Consider the following 17,333-nt stretch of genomic DNA (forward strand, 5'->3'; position numbering starts at 1 on the left):
GGTTTGGTGTTCTTTTTTTTTTTTTTTTTTTTTTTTTTTGAGATGGAGTCTCGCTCTGTCGCCCAGGCTGGAGTGCAGTGGCCGGATCTCAGCTCACTGCAAGCTCCGCCTCCCGGGTTCACGCCATTCTCCTGCCTCAGCCTCCCAAGTAGCTGGGACTACAGGCGCCCGCCACCTCGCCCGGCTAGTTTTTTGTATTTTTTAGTAGAGATGGGGTTTCACTGTGTTAGCCAGGATGGTCTCGATCTCCTGATCTCGTGATCCACCCGTCTCGGCCTCCCAAAGTGCTGGGATTACAGGCTTGAGCCACCGCGCCCGGCCTGGTTTGGTGTTCTTGAGGAGTTTATTTGGGCAGACCCAGGGTGAGAGGGCCCTGCACCTGTAAGATGTCGGGCCTCTTGGTGGTGACACGTGGCTTGTTGCTGGCCATAGAGGACCCAGTGGGGCAGCAGGACTCAACCTTGGAGTCATGGAGCTGCGTGACTGCTGGCCGGTTGCGCTTGCTGGCTCTGGTCTCCTCCACCTTCATGATCTGGATCAAGTGGGCCCAGATGTGATGCTGGGTGCCCACGTCTTGGTCTGCAGAAAACAGGAGAGGGCAGGGTGACTGTAATCACTGGGATCTGGGCATTTGGCAAACCTCCTGTCAAGTACCTGGCACATTCTGTCAGGCACATCAATTGCCTGGGAGCCCCCACTTGGGATTAACTGGGGGACTGGGTGACCACGAGTGGTGTATAACCTCCAAAGTCACTTTGAGGGGCACAACCACAGCCCCTCAAAGGTGACAAGATCTTCCTGTTTGTTCCTCTGTTTAAACCACTGCTGCAAGAAAAAGAGTGTTGAGTTTAAGTGTGACATGTCCTACTTTTGTTTTTTGTTTGTTTTATATATTTTATTTTTTGATTTTGATTTTTTATTTTTTAAGACAGAGTCTCACTCTGTCGCCCAGGCTGGAGTGCAATGGCATACGATCTCGGCTCACTGCAACCTCCACCTCCCAGGTTCAAGCGATTCTCCTGCCTCAGCATCCTGAGTAGCTGGTATTACAGGTGCCCACCACCACACCTGGCTATTTTTTTAAATTTTTATTAGAAATGGGGTTTTGTCTTGTTGGCCAGGCTGGTCTCAAACTCCTGATCTCAGGTGATCCGCCCACCTCAGCCTCCCAAAGTGCTGGCATAAGCCACTGCACCCAGCTTTGTTTAATTTTTGAGATGGGTCTCTCTCTCTCTCACCCAGGCTGGAGTGCAGTGGTGCAGTCATGGCTCACTGCAGCCTTGACATCCTGGGTTCAGGTGGTCTTCACACCTCAGCCTCCCAAGTAGCTGGGACTACAGGCTCATGCCACCATGCCCTGCTGCTAATGTTTGTTTGTTTGTTTTTTGGTAAAGATGCAGTCTCTATGTTACCCAGGCTGGTCTTGAATTCCTGGCCTCAAGTCATCCTCCTGCCTTGGCCGCCTAAAGTGCTGGGATTACAGGCATGAGCCATTGGGCATGGCCTGTTTTCTGTTTTCTTTTTAAGAGACAGAGTCTCACTATGTTGCCCAGGTTGGAGAGCAATGGCTATTCACAGGTGTGATCACAGCTCACTGCAGTCTCAAACTCCTGGGCTCAAGCGGTCCTTCCATCTCAGCCTCCCGAGTAGCTGGGACTACAGGCGATCACCACCACACCTGGCTCACTTCCTGTTTTTTGAGTGGGAGTTTCACTATCTGGCCCCACCTGCCTCTCTAGCTGGGTCTTGACTGTTCAGTGCTATGCATGCTCCAGCTTTGCCACACCTCTCACTGGCCCTCAACAAACCTGCATTTCTACACTGCCATTCCTTCTCCCCCGAATGCCTTTCCTCCCCAGCACTGTATGGCAAACTCCTACACATCCTTCAAGGCCCATCTTGAATGCCACCTTCCCTGTGATGACTTCCCCTATTGCCCCAGACTTATTTCCTTGTCTTCAGTGCTCCCATAGAACTTGGTGCACATCTACTCCAGTAGTCATTGCACAGAACAGTAATCATTTGTTATACATGGTGACCTCCTGGAGAATGGGGATGTGTGCTGTTTCTCTTTGTATTTGTCTTTTGTTCCCAGAACAGGTAAGTACGTGGTGCCGGTTATAGGTAGGTACTCGCTCAATAAGTGTGAATGAGTGAAGGAGGGGTGGGGTTGATCTGAGCCTGGAAGAGGGAGCGCCCTAGCTGCACTTTCCTGGAGCAATCTCTAGAGGGCAGTCTCACACCATGCTTGTCTTCTCTAGCCTTTTCCCGAGTTGCTTTTTTTCTACCATAGGCAGCTCAGATATATATGGGTGGGTGGATGGATGGATGGACAGATGGACGAACGAACGGATGGATGGATGGGTGGATGAATAGATAGATAGGGTGGGCATGATTCACATGGGCTCTGGAGTTGACAAGCTCTGGGACCAGGGAATCTAACCAAGTCAACCTAGGCACTGGAGGCACTGCTGGCCCATCCCTTAGACACAGTGGCTTAGGGGCTAGGCTTATTATTGAAACCTGGAAAAAAGTTATTGTTTTCCAAAAAAAAAAAAGTTGCAAAATGGCATTGGGTAAATATTGAAATAAATGGCTACAAAACAAAATCTCAACCAATTGCAACTCAACTCAGTTTGCATATATAGTTTATGTATAAACTACATTTCAGGCGCGGCGTGGTGGCTCACGCCTGTAATCCCAGCACTTTGGGAGGCTGAGGCAGGCAGATCACCAGAGGTCAGGAGTTCGAGACCAGACTGACCAACATGGAGAAACCCCATCTCTTTTTTTTTTTTTTTTTTTTTTGAGACGGAGTCTCGCTCTGTCGCCCAGGCTGGAGTGCAGTGGCCGGATCTCAGCTCACTGCAAGCTCCGCCTCCCGGGTTCACGCCATTCTCCTGCCTCAGCCTCCCAAGTAGCTGGGACTACAGGCGCCTGCCACCGCGCCCGGCTAGTTTTTTGTATTTTTTAGTAGAGACGGGGTTTCACCGTGTTAGCCAGGATGGTCTCGATCTCCTGACCTCATGATCCGCCCGTCTCGGCCTCCCAAAGTGCTGGAATTACAGGCTTGAGCCACCGCGCCCGGCCGAGAAACCCCATCTCTAATAAAAATACAAAAATTAGCCAGGTGTGGTGGTGCATGCCTATAATCCCAGCTACTCGGAAGGCTGAGGCAGGAGAATCGCTTGAACCCGGGAGGCAGAGGTGAGCTGAGATTGCACCACTGCACTCCAGCCTGGGTGACAAGAGAGAAACTCCATCTCAAAACAAAAACAAAAACAAAAACAAAAAAACCCTTCTGTGGGATGTGAATGCATTTTAATATTTTTGACATGATGTGGGCACTCCTAAGTGTCAAGGGCCCTTGACTTATTGAAAAGACCCTGCAAGGACCAAGCGGAATGGAACCCAAGACTCCCCACCAGGGGGCTCAGGACTCTGCTCATTATAAGTCCCTGCTCTGAGTCGGAGACTGCAGGTCCAGTCCCTCTTCCTACTGAGGGCTCTGGAGCCAAACCCGCGAAGATAACATTCAGTAACACAGGCTGCCCTCAACCATAGTCTTTCCTAATCTCAAGGTAAGATGGGAGAGGGTGGTGGTATTTCGTTTACTTAAGCTCCTACATGGGGGAGATACTGAATAGGAAGAGGCTGTGTCTCCTGGGACTGCTGGCTCGGGAGTGGAATAGACAAGAGACAAGAACAGAACCAAGTGTCGTGTACGCATGCCTGTAGTCCCGGCTACTCAGGAGACTGAGGTGGGAGGATCACTTAAGCCCGGGAGATTGAGGCTGCAGTGAGCCGAGATTGTACCACTGTACTCCAGCCTAGGTGACAGAATGAGACCCTGTCTCCAGAAAAAAAAAAAAAGTCAAGATTCAAGGACATCTGATGTTTAACCTAGTGCTCTTAATCACTACATCATAATCATACCCTCTTTCAGAGTGACCTGCCCAATTTCACAAAGCTGTTAATCAGGTGGCAGGGCAGAACACTTATTGAGTGCTTACAATCAGCATGTGTCAGGCGCTGTTCTAAATGCTCTACCCATTTTAACTCATCTAGCTGAAGCAGGGACTATAATTGTCAATGCCATTTTACACATGGGGAAACCAAAGCCAAGAGCGGTTGAGTGATTTGTCTAAAGTTGCCACCAGACAGTCTAGTTCCAGAGTCTGGGCTCTTCACCATGATGACCTACTAGCCTGTCTACTTTATGGAGGGACAAGGTTTAGGGCTGTCAAAACTCAGGGTCAAAAATGACAGGACAAATAGAATAGAGGATGGGCAGGAGGGATGCAGGGGTGTGTGAGGTATGTGAAAGAGGTGGAACATGAAGGAGAACCCAGCCACAGAGGTTCACAGATATTCTCTGCTGTTTCCTCAGTAGGAACTCAATGCTGAGTTCCTATCAAAACTACTGACAGCATATCTCCCCAAATATCATTTCCTTAAAAGGCATTTTGTCAGTGTCTTTTTTTTAAGAAATGGGGTCTCACTCTGTTGCCCGGGCTGGAATGCAGTGGTGTGATCTCGGCTCACTGCAACCTCAGCCTCCCAGGTTCAAGCGATTCTCCTGCCTCAGATTCCTGAGTAGCTGAGATTACAAGCACCTGCCACCATGTCCAGATAATTATTTTATTTTATTTTATTTTTGAGATGGAGTCTTGCTCTGTCACCCAGGCTGGAGCACAGTGGCGCCATCTCGGCTCACTGCAAGCTCTGCCTCCCGGGTTCACACCATTCTCCTGCCTCAGCCTCCCGAGTAGCTGGGACTACAGGCGCCCACCACAACGCCCGGCTAATTTTTTGTATTTTTAGTAGAGATGGGGTTTCACCGTGTTAGCCAGGATGGTCTCCCATCTCCTGACCTCGTGATCCACCCTCCTCGGTCTCCCAAAGTGTTGGGATTACAGACGTGAGCCACTGCGCCCCGCCTAATTATTGTATTTTTAATAGAGCTGGGATTTCACCATGTTGGCCAGGCTGGCCTCGAACTCCTGACCTCAAGAGATCTGCCCACCTTGGCCTCCCAAAGTGCTGGGATTACAGGCCGTGCTCAGGCTGTCAAAGTGTCTTACTTAGCAAATACAGCTGCTTTGCAAACGGGTTCTTTTTTCCCTTGTGACTAGGGCCACTGTTCTGCCAGAATGGCTAGCCAGTCCTCCAGATAGGGTTAGGAGCCACTTTGTTGAGAAGGATATGAGCAAGATGGCTGTGCAGGGGGAATGACTGGTGTGGACTTCATCAGAGATTGAATTAAGTGGTGGAAAGGGAATGTTCCATGGCTTTGGTCCCTAATATAAATCTATTCAGGGTCGTGGCATTGGCCCTAGGTTTCCTGACTCAACTGGAAATCATAAGGACAGGTTTACGGAGGTAGAATGATTCCATTTGGAGAAAGGAAAACTAGAAAGAGACACAGAGCATCTGTAATTAAGTGCAAGAGCTCTGAAGTTGTTCTGCCTGAATTCAAATCCCAACTCCGTAGGCAGGGCATGGTGGCTCACACCTGTAATCCCAGCACTTTGGGAGGCTGAGGCTGGCAGATCGCTTGAGCCGAGAAGTTCGAGACCAGCCTGGACAACATGGTGAAACCCTGTCTCTACAAAAAATACAAAAATTCTGGTGGAGCGTGGTGGCTCACGTCTGTAATCCCAGCACTTTGCGAGGCCAAAGTGGGTGAGACCAGCCTGGCCAACATGGTGAAACCCCGACTCTGTCTCAAAAAAAAAAAAACAAAACCAAAAAACACAAAAATTTGCTGGCCATGGTGGTGCACACCTGTAGTCTCAGCTACTCAGGAGGTTGAGGTGGGAAGATTGCTTTAGCCCAGAAAGTAGAGGCTACAGTGAGTTGACATCATGCCACTGCACTCCAGCCTGGGCAACAAAGCAGGACTGTCTCAAAAAAAAAAAAAAAAAAGTCCCAACTCTGTAACTGTATGACCGTGAGTGATTTACTCAACCTCTCTCCGTGGCCCATCTGCGAAATGGGTTTATTAATACCTTGTTAATTATCACATATTAATGATTAATGTTTTGTTGTGGGGGTTAAAATGATCAAATACGAAGTGCTTAACACAGTGCTTACCATATAAGCACTCAATGCCTACTATTTTTTTTTTTTTTTTTTGAGACGGAGTCTGGCTTTGTCACCCAGGCTGGAGTGCAGTGGTGCGATCTCGGCTCACTGCAACCTCCGCCTCCCAGGTTCACACCATTCTCCTGCCTCAGCCTCCTGAGTAGCTGGGACTACAGGTGCCTGCCATCATGCCCGGCTAATTTTTATATTTTTAGTAGAGACGGGGTTTCACCGTGTTAGCCAGGATGGTCTCGATCTCCTGACTCCCAAAGTGCTGGGATTACAGGCGTGAGCCACCGCACCTGGCCTATGTTTTTTTTTTTTTTTTTTGAGATGGAGTTTTGCTCTTGTCACCCAGGCTGTAGTGCAGTGAGTGGTGCGATCTTGGCTCACTGCAACCTCCGCCTCCAGGGCTCAAGCGATTCTCCTGCCTCAGCCTCCTGAGTAGCTGGGATTACAGGGGCGTGCCACCATGCCCGGCTAATTTGTTTTTTTTTTTTTTTTTTTTTTTTTTTTTTGAGACGGAGTCTTGCTCTGTCGCCCAGGCTGGAGTGCAGTGGCCGGATCTCAGCTCACTGCAAGCTCCGCCTCCGGGGTTTACGCCATTCTCCTGCCTCAGCCTCCTGAGTAGCTGGGACTACAGGCGCCCGCCACCTCGCCCGGCTAGTTTTTTGTATTTTTTAGTAGAGACGGGGTTTCACCGTGTTAGCCAGGATGGTCTCGATCTCCTGACCTAGTGATCCACCCGTCTCGGCCTCCCAAAGTGCTGGGATTACAGGCTTGAGCCACCGCGCCCAGCCTAATTTTGTATTTTTAGTAGAGACAGGGTTTTACCAGGTTGGCCAGGCTGGTCTCAAACTCTTGACCTCAGGTGATCCACCCGTGTTGGCCTCCCAAAGTGCTGGGATTACAGGCTTGAGCCACCGCGCCCAGCCTAATTTTGTATTTTTAGTAGAGACAGGGTTTTACCAGGTTGGCCAGGCTGGTCTCAAACTCTTGACCTCAGGTGATCCGCCCGTGTCGGCCTCCCAAAGTGCTGGGATTACAGGCATAAGCCACTGCGCCTGGCCCAATGCCTACTATTTTATCCAAATTAAAAGGAGATGTTACACTTAAAATTTTGTTAAGAAGGTAGATCTCATATTGTGTTCTTACCACAATGAAAACAAAGTTATGACAGAAAAGTAGGTAGTCAGCAGAAAAAAAAAAAAAAAACAAAGTTAACTCAGAAAAAAATAAAAGATTATATATGGCAGATGCAGAACACAACAAAAATAATCCTGTTGTTCAGTATGTGTTAACAGGGACTGAAGCTGGCTACAGGAAGAATTTCCCAGCAACAAAGAATGGGAAGCCCTGAGCAAACTGTAAAAGCTCCTCCTCAGTTTCTTCCCAAGAGAAGTTTTCATCTCAGGGGTGGTCATTTCTGGAGACAGGGGCCTGCAGGAGACGCCCTGGTAACAGGCAGGTCTGTTTGGCTTCCTGAATCCATGACAGTTGATAAACAAGGCCCCTTCAGATGCTCTGTTGGGTATTGCCTGGGGTGTGTAACCAGGAGATGGAGTGCCTGCATTTCCAAGATCATTTATAGCTGTTTCCTGTACCCGAGTAAAATTTTCATTTTAAAGATGCCTCCTGGCCTGACCCAAATTTCGGCTTAACATTAGCAGTTGCTTCTCTTTGGCTGAGCAGATGTACGGCAAAAACTCTCAGAGTGAAAGAGGGAAGGAGGGTGGGGCTGGGTGAGGCGGCAGGGATGGGTTCCAGGAAATGGGAGGTGGGACTGGTTCATCACCAGGGCCTCTCTGGTAAACTGGAAGGCCGGGCTGGCTACTGGCAAAGAAAGAGTTACTGAGCATCAGCTGAAGGGATGGCAAGCAGTGAGGGAGGCTCTGGCCCAGCAATTCTTATCTTCAGGAAAGTTTAAGAGTCATTGTCACTTGCAGGGAATTTCCTGGACTATGAACTTTATTGCGGAGAGGACAGAATGGCTGGGTGGGAGGAAGTTAGCCTCAGGTTCCACACCCACCGCTCCCATTCCCCCACAGCTGGGTTTGCTGTTTCTCCAAACAGTTTAGTGTTAACAACATAAACCCTGGTCCAGCCTGGCCTCCTGCAGCTGTGTGGCCTTCAAGTCTTTATCCTTGCTAAGCCTTGGCTCCCTCATCTACAAATGGGTTTAATAACAGCACTTGCTTATAGTAAATGCCCAATATATGTTGGGTTTGAATAATGAGGAGGAAGCTGGGGCCAGAGATTTGCACTGAGGAGAATGAACAGAAATCTGTCCCTATTCTTCTTCTTCTATTATTTATTTATTTTTTTAGACGAGCCTTGCTCTGTAGCCCAGGCTGGAGTGCAGTGGTGCAATCTCAGTTCACTGTAACCTCCACTTCCCAGGTTCAAGTGATTCTTGTGCCCCAGCCTCCCAAGTAGCTGGGATTACAGGCACCCACGACCACGCCCAGCTAATTTTTGTATTTTTAGTAGAAATGGGATTTCACCGTGTTGGTCAGGCTGGTCTCAAACCCTTGACCTCAGGTGATCTGCCCACCTCGGCCTCCCAAAGTGCTGAGATTACAGGCATGAGCCACCGCGCCCGGTCTGTCCCTGTTCTTGGATGCTGATTAGAGGAACAAGACAGGCATGCATCAAAATAAATGCACTTGGTTGCCTCATCTAACCAACGGTGCAAAAGCACCAATCTTGAAAACAATTTCTAATTACACCTTGTAGTATATTTTGGGTTCTTGTTTATTTGTTTGTTTTGGAGATGCAGTCTTGCTCTGTCACCCAGGCTGGAGTGTACTGGCGTGATCTCGGCTCACTGCAAACTCCGCCTCCTGGTTCAAGCAATTCTCCTGCCTCAGCCTCCTGAGTAGCTGGGATTACAGGCGCACACCACCACGCCCGGCTAATTTTTTGTATTTTAGTACAGATGGGGTTTCACCCTGTTGCCCAGGCTGGTCTCGAACTTCTGAGCTCAGGCAATCCGCCTGCCTTAGCCTCCCAAAGTGCTAGGATTACAGGCATGAGCCACTGCGCCTGGCCCCTTGTAGTACATTTTGTCTTCCTAGTCTATTTTGAGATGTTGTTCAAGTAAATGTGTGTCCCCAGGGCTCCAGCAGGCTCACAGCAGGAAGCAGCAGTCAGGAAGTGCAAGGTGGCAAGCAGGACACCGGGTCGGAACGTGTTCTGGACCCACTGGCAGGTGAGGTTTGCTGAGTTCCACACAACAGCAGCTACCACATCCTTCTGTGTTCTGGAGCTGGGGAAGCTTCCAGACAGAGGGGGCTTCTCCCTGTAATTTGAGGGAGATTATTGGCTCAGGCAAAGGTGAGAGGGTTTAAAGAGGAGAAAAAGAGAAGCACCGAGCAGCCTCAAGCTGGAGAAAGCCCTGGGGACCTTGTAGAGCTCCTCTTCTGGGGACAAAGACCATGAGGGGTCATAGGTGGCAGAGCAGAGCACAACATCCCAGGGAACAGATGTTGAAGATGGATTAGACCCTGACAACGGATGTGAAATATTGACCCAGCAAAAAGTGCCTGGTGTTTGCACAGAGGCCAAATCGGTGCAGCAGCTTCCATGGGAGGAGGGGCCGGAAAGTGCCCAGGTCCGGAGGTCACTCTCCACACTCCCACACACTCTCCCAGGGGCCACAAGTCAGTCTCCAGCTCAGGGAGGATTTAAAGGAGGATGCCTGTGTTGGAAATCAAGGCAGGCATTCACGGGCATGCACCTACACATGCACACATAGTCTTTTTTCTTTACTTGAAGGCTCACCTAGTTCTGTTTGTGTTTAAAAAAAAAAAAGAAAAAAGAAAAAGAACGCTCACCTAGGCCAGGCATGGTGGCTCACACCTGTAATTCCAGCACCATGGGAAACTGAGGCAGGAGGATCACTTGAGGCCAGTTCAAGCCCAGCTTGGGCCACATAGCAAGACCCTGTCTCTACAAAATTAAAAAAAAAAAGTTAGCCAGGTATCGTGGCATGTGCCTGCAGTCCCAGCTACTCAGGAGGCTGACGGAGGAGGACTGCTTGAGCCCAGGAGGTTAAGGCTGCAGTGAGCCCTGATCATACCACTCCTGCCTGGGTGAGACAGAGTGAGATGTCTCAAAACCCGCCCCCCAAAAAATCACAAGCTCACCTATACATAGAAACAACTAGATGTACTGGGTCATGGTGGTATACGCCTACAGTCCCAGCTACTCTGAGGCTGAGGTGGGAGGATCACTTGAGCCCAGGAGGTGAGGCTTGCAGTGAAGTATCGTGTCACTGCACTCTAGCCTGGATGACAGAGCATAGACCTGACTCAAAACGATGTTTTTAAAAATGGATGGGAATGCTAATAATTGTGTTTGGTTGATGTAACTATACTTAAGTTTTGTACTTTATGCATTTTAAATGTTCTCTAATGAGAATACATTTTTTTAAAGAGAGAAAAAAGGTTATCTGCCTGTCAACGTTAAGTTCCTAAAATGAAAGGTTTCTTTCCAGTCCTACCCTACTAGTATTTGACACTATTGAACCCATTTTTTGAAACTATTTTCTTGCTTGGCTTTTAGGCTGCCCATTTTCTCCTGGTTTTTCTTCCCTTCATGGATGGCTTCTGGTACCCTGCCTGACTCGTAAAGTTAGCATTATTCAGGCTCTGTCCTCAGCCTGCCCTATCTTTTCTCTCCAGATTAGCTCGTCCACTCCCTTGGTTTCAGCTATGCCACTCATGTCAGGAATAACCTGCAGCTCCAACCCAGTTCTTTGCTGAAACATTTATCCCATTGCCTACTGAGTATCCCCACAAGACCCTCAAATTCAGTGAAAACTTGAATGTCCCTCCCTGAAGGCTGCTGTTCCTTCTGTGTGTTCTACCTTGACTGGCTGGGTCAGAATCCTAGTAATCATTTATCTGCGCCTACCTTTCTGTAGTGGGTTGAATGGTGCCCTCCCACCCAAAAAGAGATGTCCACACATGCCACCAAGCCTGGCTTTTTCTTTTTTTGTAGATAGGGGTCTTGCCATGTTGCACAGACTTATCATACCCTTTATATAGTGAACAAGTATTGCCTTATATGACAAAAGGTAATTAAGTTAAGGATCTTGAAAAGACTTATCCTGGATTAGCCAACTGGGCCCTAAATCCAATGACATATGTCCTTATAAAAGGGCACACAGAGCGCACACACTGAGGAGAGGCGGTGGCACAGGGAGGAGGCACTGTGGCCATGGAAGCAGGTTTTGGAGTGATGCCACAAGTCAAGGGACACCAACAACCACTGAAATAATGGACTGTCCCCTACAGCTTCGCGATGGAGCCTTGTCTCTCACTATGCCCCACTAGAACACATACCCTCACCTCACACATGGTTGCAATTCCCTCATTTCAACATGCTCTTTGAAGCTCTTCCTTAAAAAAAAAAAAATTCAGCTTTTGAGATAATTATAGATTCACATGCGGTTTAAGGCTGGGTGCAGTGCTGGGAGGCTTGCAACCTGGGATTCTGAGCCACTCCTACATCCTCGTAACACAATCCTTCCCCACCTTCACCCTACCCCTTGTTAGCACAAATAAGCTTGTTGATGTAGCTCAACTAGGTTGTGTTTTCTTTCAGGACAGAAACTAGTTTCTTTTCATGTTCTAGTATTTTTGCTTAAAAGTCCTTTGCATTCTGGTACTGCTTCTCCTTCTGTCTTTGCAGAGAACCTCAGAATACATTCCGCGTGTCTGTCTGCCATCTCTGTCCCTCTGCCTCTTCCAAAGCACACTTCTTGAACATCCTTGAGCTTTCAAAACACCTTTAATTAACACTGAGGTCCCACAGCTGCCAAATCCTTAATTTGCAGGATGACTTCCCTTATCTTTTAAGTATCCTGAGGGCTGCCAGTTAGCTCAGCTGATCAGAGTGTAGTGCTGGAAGTATCTTTACACTGCCTTTCTGGGTGGTTTTCTCCTTTCCCCATCTGACTGGGAGAGCCCTGAAACCGAAGACTTTCTCCCCCAGCAGTTTCCGAGCTCCCAGGGGCAGAGACTTGGTTAATCTTGTAGATCCCTCAGGGGAAGAACTTTTTACTTTATAAATCCTGGTCTGATACTAGCTCTGCACACTGTGGGTGCTCAATAAATGTTGATTGACTGAGTAAACAATGAACGTAGTCCCCTGGAGTGTCATATTCCTCCTTTCCACAGGGAGAAAGTAATAACATTAGGCAGAGCAGGCTGGATCTCTTAATGTGATTACCTGGGATTTGTGGGCCAGTGACTCTGTCCCCCAACTTTATTGGGTACATCCATCTCGACAGAATAGATATTACCAAACAGAGACCACTAATGCTGTTGGCCAAATGATGGGCTATCACTAATTCCCTTGACCCTATTAATCTTGATTCTATCGCACTGAAGCTGCTGCGTCCAGTCCATGATAGGGGGAGAACACAGCACAGCTGTGGTAGTGATTGTACTGACATCAGCGTAATCTATCCAAGTTCAACAGTGTTTAACTTGTTCTGGGTTTGTATTTGAGACATCCTTCATGTCTCAAATGATAATTTGAGATCTAATTCACAATGCATAAAATGCATCCATTTAGAGTATGTAACTCGGCTGGGTGCGGTGGCTCATGACTGTAATCCCAGCACTTTGGGAGGCTGAGGCAGGGGGATCACTTGAGGTCAGGAGCTCGAGACCAGCCTGGCCAACATGGTGAAACCCGTCTCTACTATAATACAAAAACTAGCTGGGTGTGGTGGCACACACCTGTAACCCCAGCTACTCAGGAGGCTGAGGCAGAAGAATCACTTGAACCCGGGAGGTGGAGGTTGCAGTGAGCCCAGATCATGCCACAGCACTCCAGTCTGGGTAACAGAGTGAGACTTCATTTAAAAAAAAAAAAAGGTATGTAACTTGATGGTTTTTAGTATATTTGGTGGTGTAACCATCTCCACAATCAAGTTTAGAACGTTTTCTTTACCCTCCCAAAAGAAACTCCATACCTATTAGCAGTCAGTCTCCATTTCCCCCAACCCCCAGCCCTAGGAAACCAACCTATTTTGTTACTACAAATTTGCCTATTCTGGACATTTCAAATAAATGGAATCATACAATAATGTGGTCTTTTGTGACTGGCTTTTTTCACTTGGTATAGTTTCAAGGCTCATCCATATTGCAACATATAGGACTACTTCCTGTTTATTGACAAATAATATCCCGTTGTATGGATATACCATATTTTATTTATCCATTCATCAGCTGATAGACATTTGGGTTATTTCTACTTTTAGCAAGTTATTTCTGCATGTTTCAGCTTATTCATCCATAAAAATGACTTAACAGCTGCCTTGTCTTGGAGGATTATGAGAGGCACACAGGGAATATGTGAAATACATTCTAAACTATAAAGTGGTACAAGAATGTAAAGATACTTTATTACTTTAATTTTTTCAGAGATAGGGTATCAACTCTGTGGTCCAAGCTGGAGTGCAATGGTGCAATCATGGCTCACTGCAGCCTCAACCTCCTGTGCTCAAGGGATCCTCTTGCCTCAGCCTCCCCTGTAGCTGAGGCTACAGGTACATGCCACCATACCTGGCTTTTTTTTTTTTTTTGGAGAGACGAGGTCTTGCTATGTTGACCAGGTTGGTCTCCAACTGCTGGCCTCAAACAATACCAGCATAGGGTATTATAGGTGTGAGCCATCACACTGGCCTAGACTTTTTTTTTTGAGATGGAGTCTCACTTTATCATCCAGACTGGAGTACTGTGGCGGGATCTCAGCTCACTGCAACCTCAGCCTCCCAAGTAGCTGGGATTACAGGCAGGCATGCCCACCACACCCAGCTTCTTTTTTTTTTTTCTTGAGACAGTCTTGCTCTGTCGCCCAGGCTGGATTGCAGTGGCACGATCTCGGCTCAATGCAACCTCTGCCTCCTGGGTTCAAGTGCTTCTCCTGCCTCAGCCTCCTGAGTAACTCAGACTACAGGCACCCACCACCACGCCCGGCTAATTTTTGTATTTTTTTTTTTTTCAGTGGAGACGGGGTTTCACCATATTGGCTAGGCTGGTCTCAAACTCCTGACCTTGTGACCTGCCCGCCTCGGCCTCCCAAAGTGTTGGGATTACAGACGTGAGCCACCACACCTGGCTAATTTTTTGTATTTTTGGTAGAGATGGGGTTTCACCATGTTGGCCAGGTTGGTCTTGAACTCCTGAGTTCAGCTGATCTGCCCACCTCGGCCTCCCAAAGTGATGGGACTACAGATGTGAGCCACCACGCCTGGCCCTAAAGACTTTCTTTCTTTTTAAGGTGAAGTCCTGCTCTGTCACCCAGGCTGGAGTGCAGTGGTGTGATCTTGGCTCACTGTAACCTCCACCACCCGGGTTCAAGTGATTCTCCTGCCTCAGTCTCCCGAGTAGCTGGGATTACAGGAGCCCGCCACCACACCCAGCTAATTTTTGAATTTTTAGTAAAGATGGGGTTTCACCAGGTTGGCCAGGCTGGTCTTGAACTCCTGATCTCGTGATACGCCTGCCTTAGGCTCCCAAAGTGCTGGGATTACAGGCATGAGCCACCGCAACCGGCCAAGACTTTTTTTTTTTTTTTTTTGAGATGGAGTCTCACTGTGTCTCCCAGGCTGGAGTGCAGTGGTATAATCTTGGCTCACTGCAAGCTCCGCCTCCCGGGTTCATGCCATTCTCCTGCCTCAGCCTCCTGAGTAGCTGGGAATACAGGCACCTGCCACCAAGCCCCACTAATTTTTTGTATTTTTAGTAGAGACAGGGTTTCACTATGTTAGCCAGGATGGTCTCAATCTCCTGACCTCGTGATCCGCCCGCCTGGGCCTCCCAAAGTGCTGGGATTACAGGTGTGAGCAACTGTGCCCGGCTAAGACTTTTTAATATTTATATGAGAGCAGCTAAGGAGAGCACTGGGGCCAGTGTAACTTCACTGAGCTTATGCCCTATTGTTGGTTAACTCAGGGCAATCAGTTGAATATCTCTTTGGGTCTTGTCTCTATGTGGAGTCCATTTTGCTTTTTTCCTAGGTAATGGACTGCATCCACATTTTATCCACATTTGTTCGTAGGAGACCAGGTTAGAGTATGCTTACTTCAGTGTAAGCTACTGCCACCGTAGAAAATCAAATCACAGGAGAATGATATTTGAACATCAAGGCAGTCATATTTCATCCAAATTTTTAGCAAGACCAGGGAAAAGGGCTGAAGCTATAGGTGTTAAGGCCTAGGTTTCCCAAATATCTTGCCAACTCTCCTTTTCTCGATTTTTTTTTTTTGTTTTGAGACAGAGTCTTGCTCTATTGCTCAGGCTGGAGTGCAGTGGTGCGATCTTAGCTCACTGCAACCTCTGCCTCCCGGATTCAAGCAATTCTCTGCCTCAGCCTCCCAAGTAGCTGGGATTACAGGTGCCCGCCACCACACCTGGCTAGTTTTTTGTATTTTTAGTAGAGACAGGGTTTCACTATCTTGGCCAGGCTGGTCTTGAACTCCTGACCTTGTGATCCACCTGCTTCGGCCTCACAGAGTGCTGGGATTACAGATGTGAGCCACCATGCCCAGCCTCCTTTTTTAATTTTAAGTTAGCTTTCTTTCACACTCACGTGTGCCAGGGTGACTTTCTTCGCCCTTCACTGCCCATCCAGTAAGCATGCTAAGGTAATGCAAAAACATTTTAATATTAGACCAAGAAAAAAGAAATTAGGAAGGAAAACCTGTTGCCATAACAAGTACAAAGATTCAAAAATTCAACTCAGATATATACCATTTGCTCCCATAACTTCCTATTTTTTGCAGGTATATAGCTGTAAGCTATATAATGTGTGGGTGAGAGAGGGATGGAGGAAGGCCAGGGTGGGCAGTGGGTTATATAAGAACTACTGTTGGCTGGGTGCAGTAGCTCACACCTGTAATCCCAGCACTTTGGGAGGCCGAGGCGGGTATATCACGAGGTCAGCAGATCGAGACCATCCTGGCTAACGCGGTAAAACCCCATCTCTACTAAAAATACAAAAAATTAGCCGGGCGCGGTGGCAGGCGCCTGTAGTCCCAGCTATTCAGGAGGCTGAGGCAGGAGGATGCCGTGAACCCGGGAGGTGCAGCTTGCAGTGAGCAGAGATTGAGCCACTGCACTCTAGCCTGGGAAACGGAGGGAAACTCTGTCTCAAAAAAAAAAAATTAAAAAAAAAGAACTATCGTTTACTACTAGTGGCTGCCTAGAGCATAATTTCCCCGTTCAAAGCCTTGGTAAGAGCAGCTGGGGAACAGTGGTTAAAAATGCTTTGTTTTACACCCAGCAAAAAGGGTCATTAACACCTCAACTGTTTTTGTTTTGTTTTGTTTTTGTTTTTTTTTGTTTTTACCAAGCCCTGTGGAAGGGCTCCTGCTGCTGTTGACAATCATGGTAACCCTCGGGGTAGCAGGGGCAAAGGGGTGGATAATTCACCACAAAATGGTATTCACTGATTTGGATTATGTGCACCACTGTTCCTCTCCATTCATGTGCTTAATTAAGAGCTGACTAGTACAAAATAAATGAAACTGCAATTCTTCACTAGAACTATCTGGGGAGCAACAGAAATTCTGCAGGGAGGGTATGTGCCAGAAAAACTCCTTTATTACCATCTCCCTATTATATATTTCTATTCTAGGGTTAGTGTTAATGTCAGGTCTCATTCTTAAGGCAGCAAAAGGCCTGGAGAAGTAGTATAAGTTTCATCTTCATTTTATCAAGGATGAAATCAAAGCAAGGAGCTGTGACTAGGACAATACAGTTAGTCTAGGGCGTAACTCCCAACCATGTTGGGGAAAGCCCAGTAGGAACACAGGGCTATAGTTGGCTCAACCCTTATTCATGACAACGTGTTTCACATCATTCAAAAGTTTTTGTACAAGTCTCTGTAGTGACCAGCTGATACTTCCTGGGAGTTATTTCCATTTGTTCAGTCCTTGAGGGGACAGAAAATGGAATTATTGCTTTCTTATAGTTCAATTAGGCAAATGTGGATAGAGGGTATTGAACTTAGTTCACAAAGGGTGCCAAAATCCACACTGCTCCTTTAAAAAAAAAATGCATGAAAAGTTACAGCAAGAAGTCAGGGCCTCAGGCTGGGCATGTGGCTCACGCTTATAATCCCAGCATTTTGAAGGGCTGAAGTGGACGGACCACATGAGGCCAGGAGTTTGAGACCAGCCTGGCCAACATAGTGAAACCCTGTCTCCACTAAAAATACAAAAATTA

General features: G+C 47.6%; 1 protein-coding gene, 1 long non-coding RNA gene and 1 other non-coding gene across 3 annotated transcripts; 1 reads left to right on the top strand and 2 right to left on the bottom strand.

Moving 5' to 3' along the window:
* Window positions 1-9: 9 nt before the first annotated feature.
* On the bottom strand, window positions 10-15,881 carry LOC144335608 (large ribosomal subunit protein eL20-like). Its single transcript, XM_077971284.1, has 3 exons — window positions 15,697-15,881; window positions 9,222-9,388; window positions 10-579 (listed from the first exon to the last, which is right to left on the bottom strand). The coding sequence occupies exons 1-3, from the start codon at window positions 15,732-15,734 to the stop codon at window positions 344-346; spliced, it is 441 nt and encodes a 146-aa protein (XP_077827410.1). The 5' UTR covers window positions 15,735-15,881; the 3' UTR covers window positions 10-343.
* LOC114673293 (small nucleolar RNA SNORA68) lies at window positions 732-859 on the bottom strand. Its single transcript, XR_003724013.1, has one exon. It is a non-coding gene; the product is annotated as a small nucleolar RNA SNORA68 (small nucleolar RNA).
* On the top strand, window positions 9,072-17,291 carry LOC144335616 (uncharacterized). The gene is made up of 3 exons (XR_013406566.1): window positions 9,072-10,309; window positions 11,048-12,717; window positions 16,390-17,291. It is a non-coding gene; the product is annotated as an uncharacterized LOC144335616 (long non-coding RNA).
* The last annotated feature ends 42 nt before the right edge of the window (window positions 17,292-17,333 follow it).

The sequence above is a fragment of the Macaca mulatta genome, chromosome 16, assembly GCF_049350105.2.
Source record: "Macaca mulatta isolate MMU2019108-1 chromosome 16, T2T-MMU8v2.0, whole genome shotgun sequence".
Classification (NCBI taxonomy): Eukaryota; Metazoa; Chordata; class Mammalia; order Primates; family Cercopithecidae; genus Macaca; species Macaca mulatta.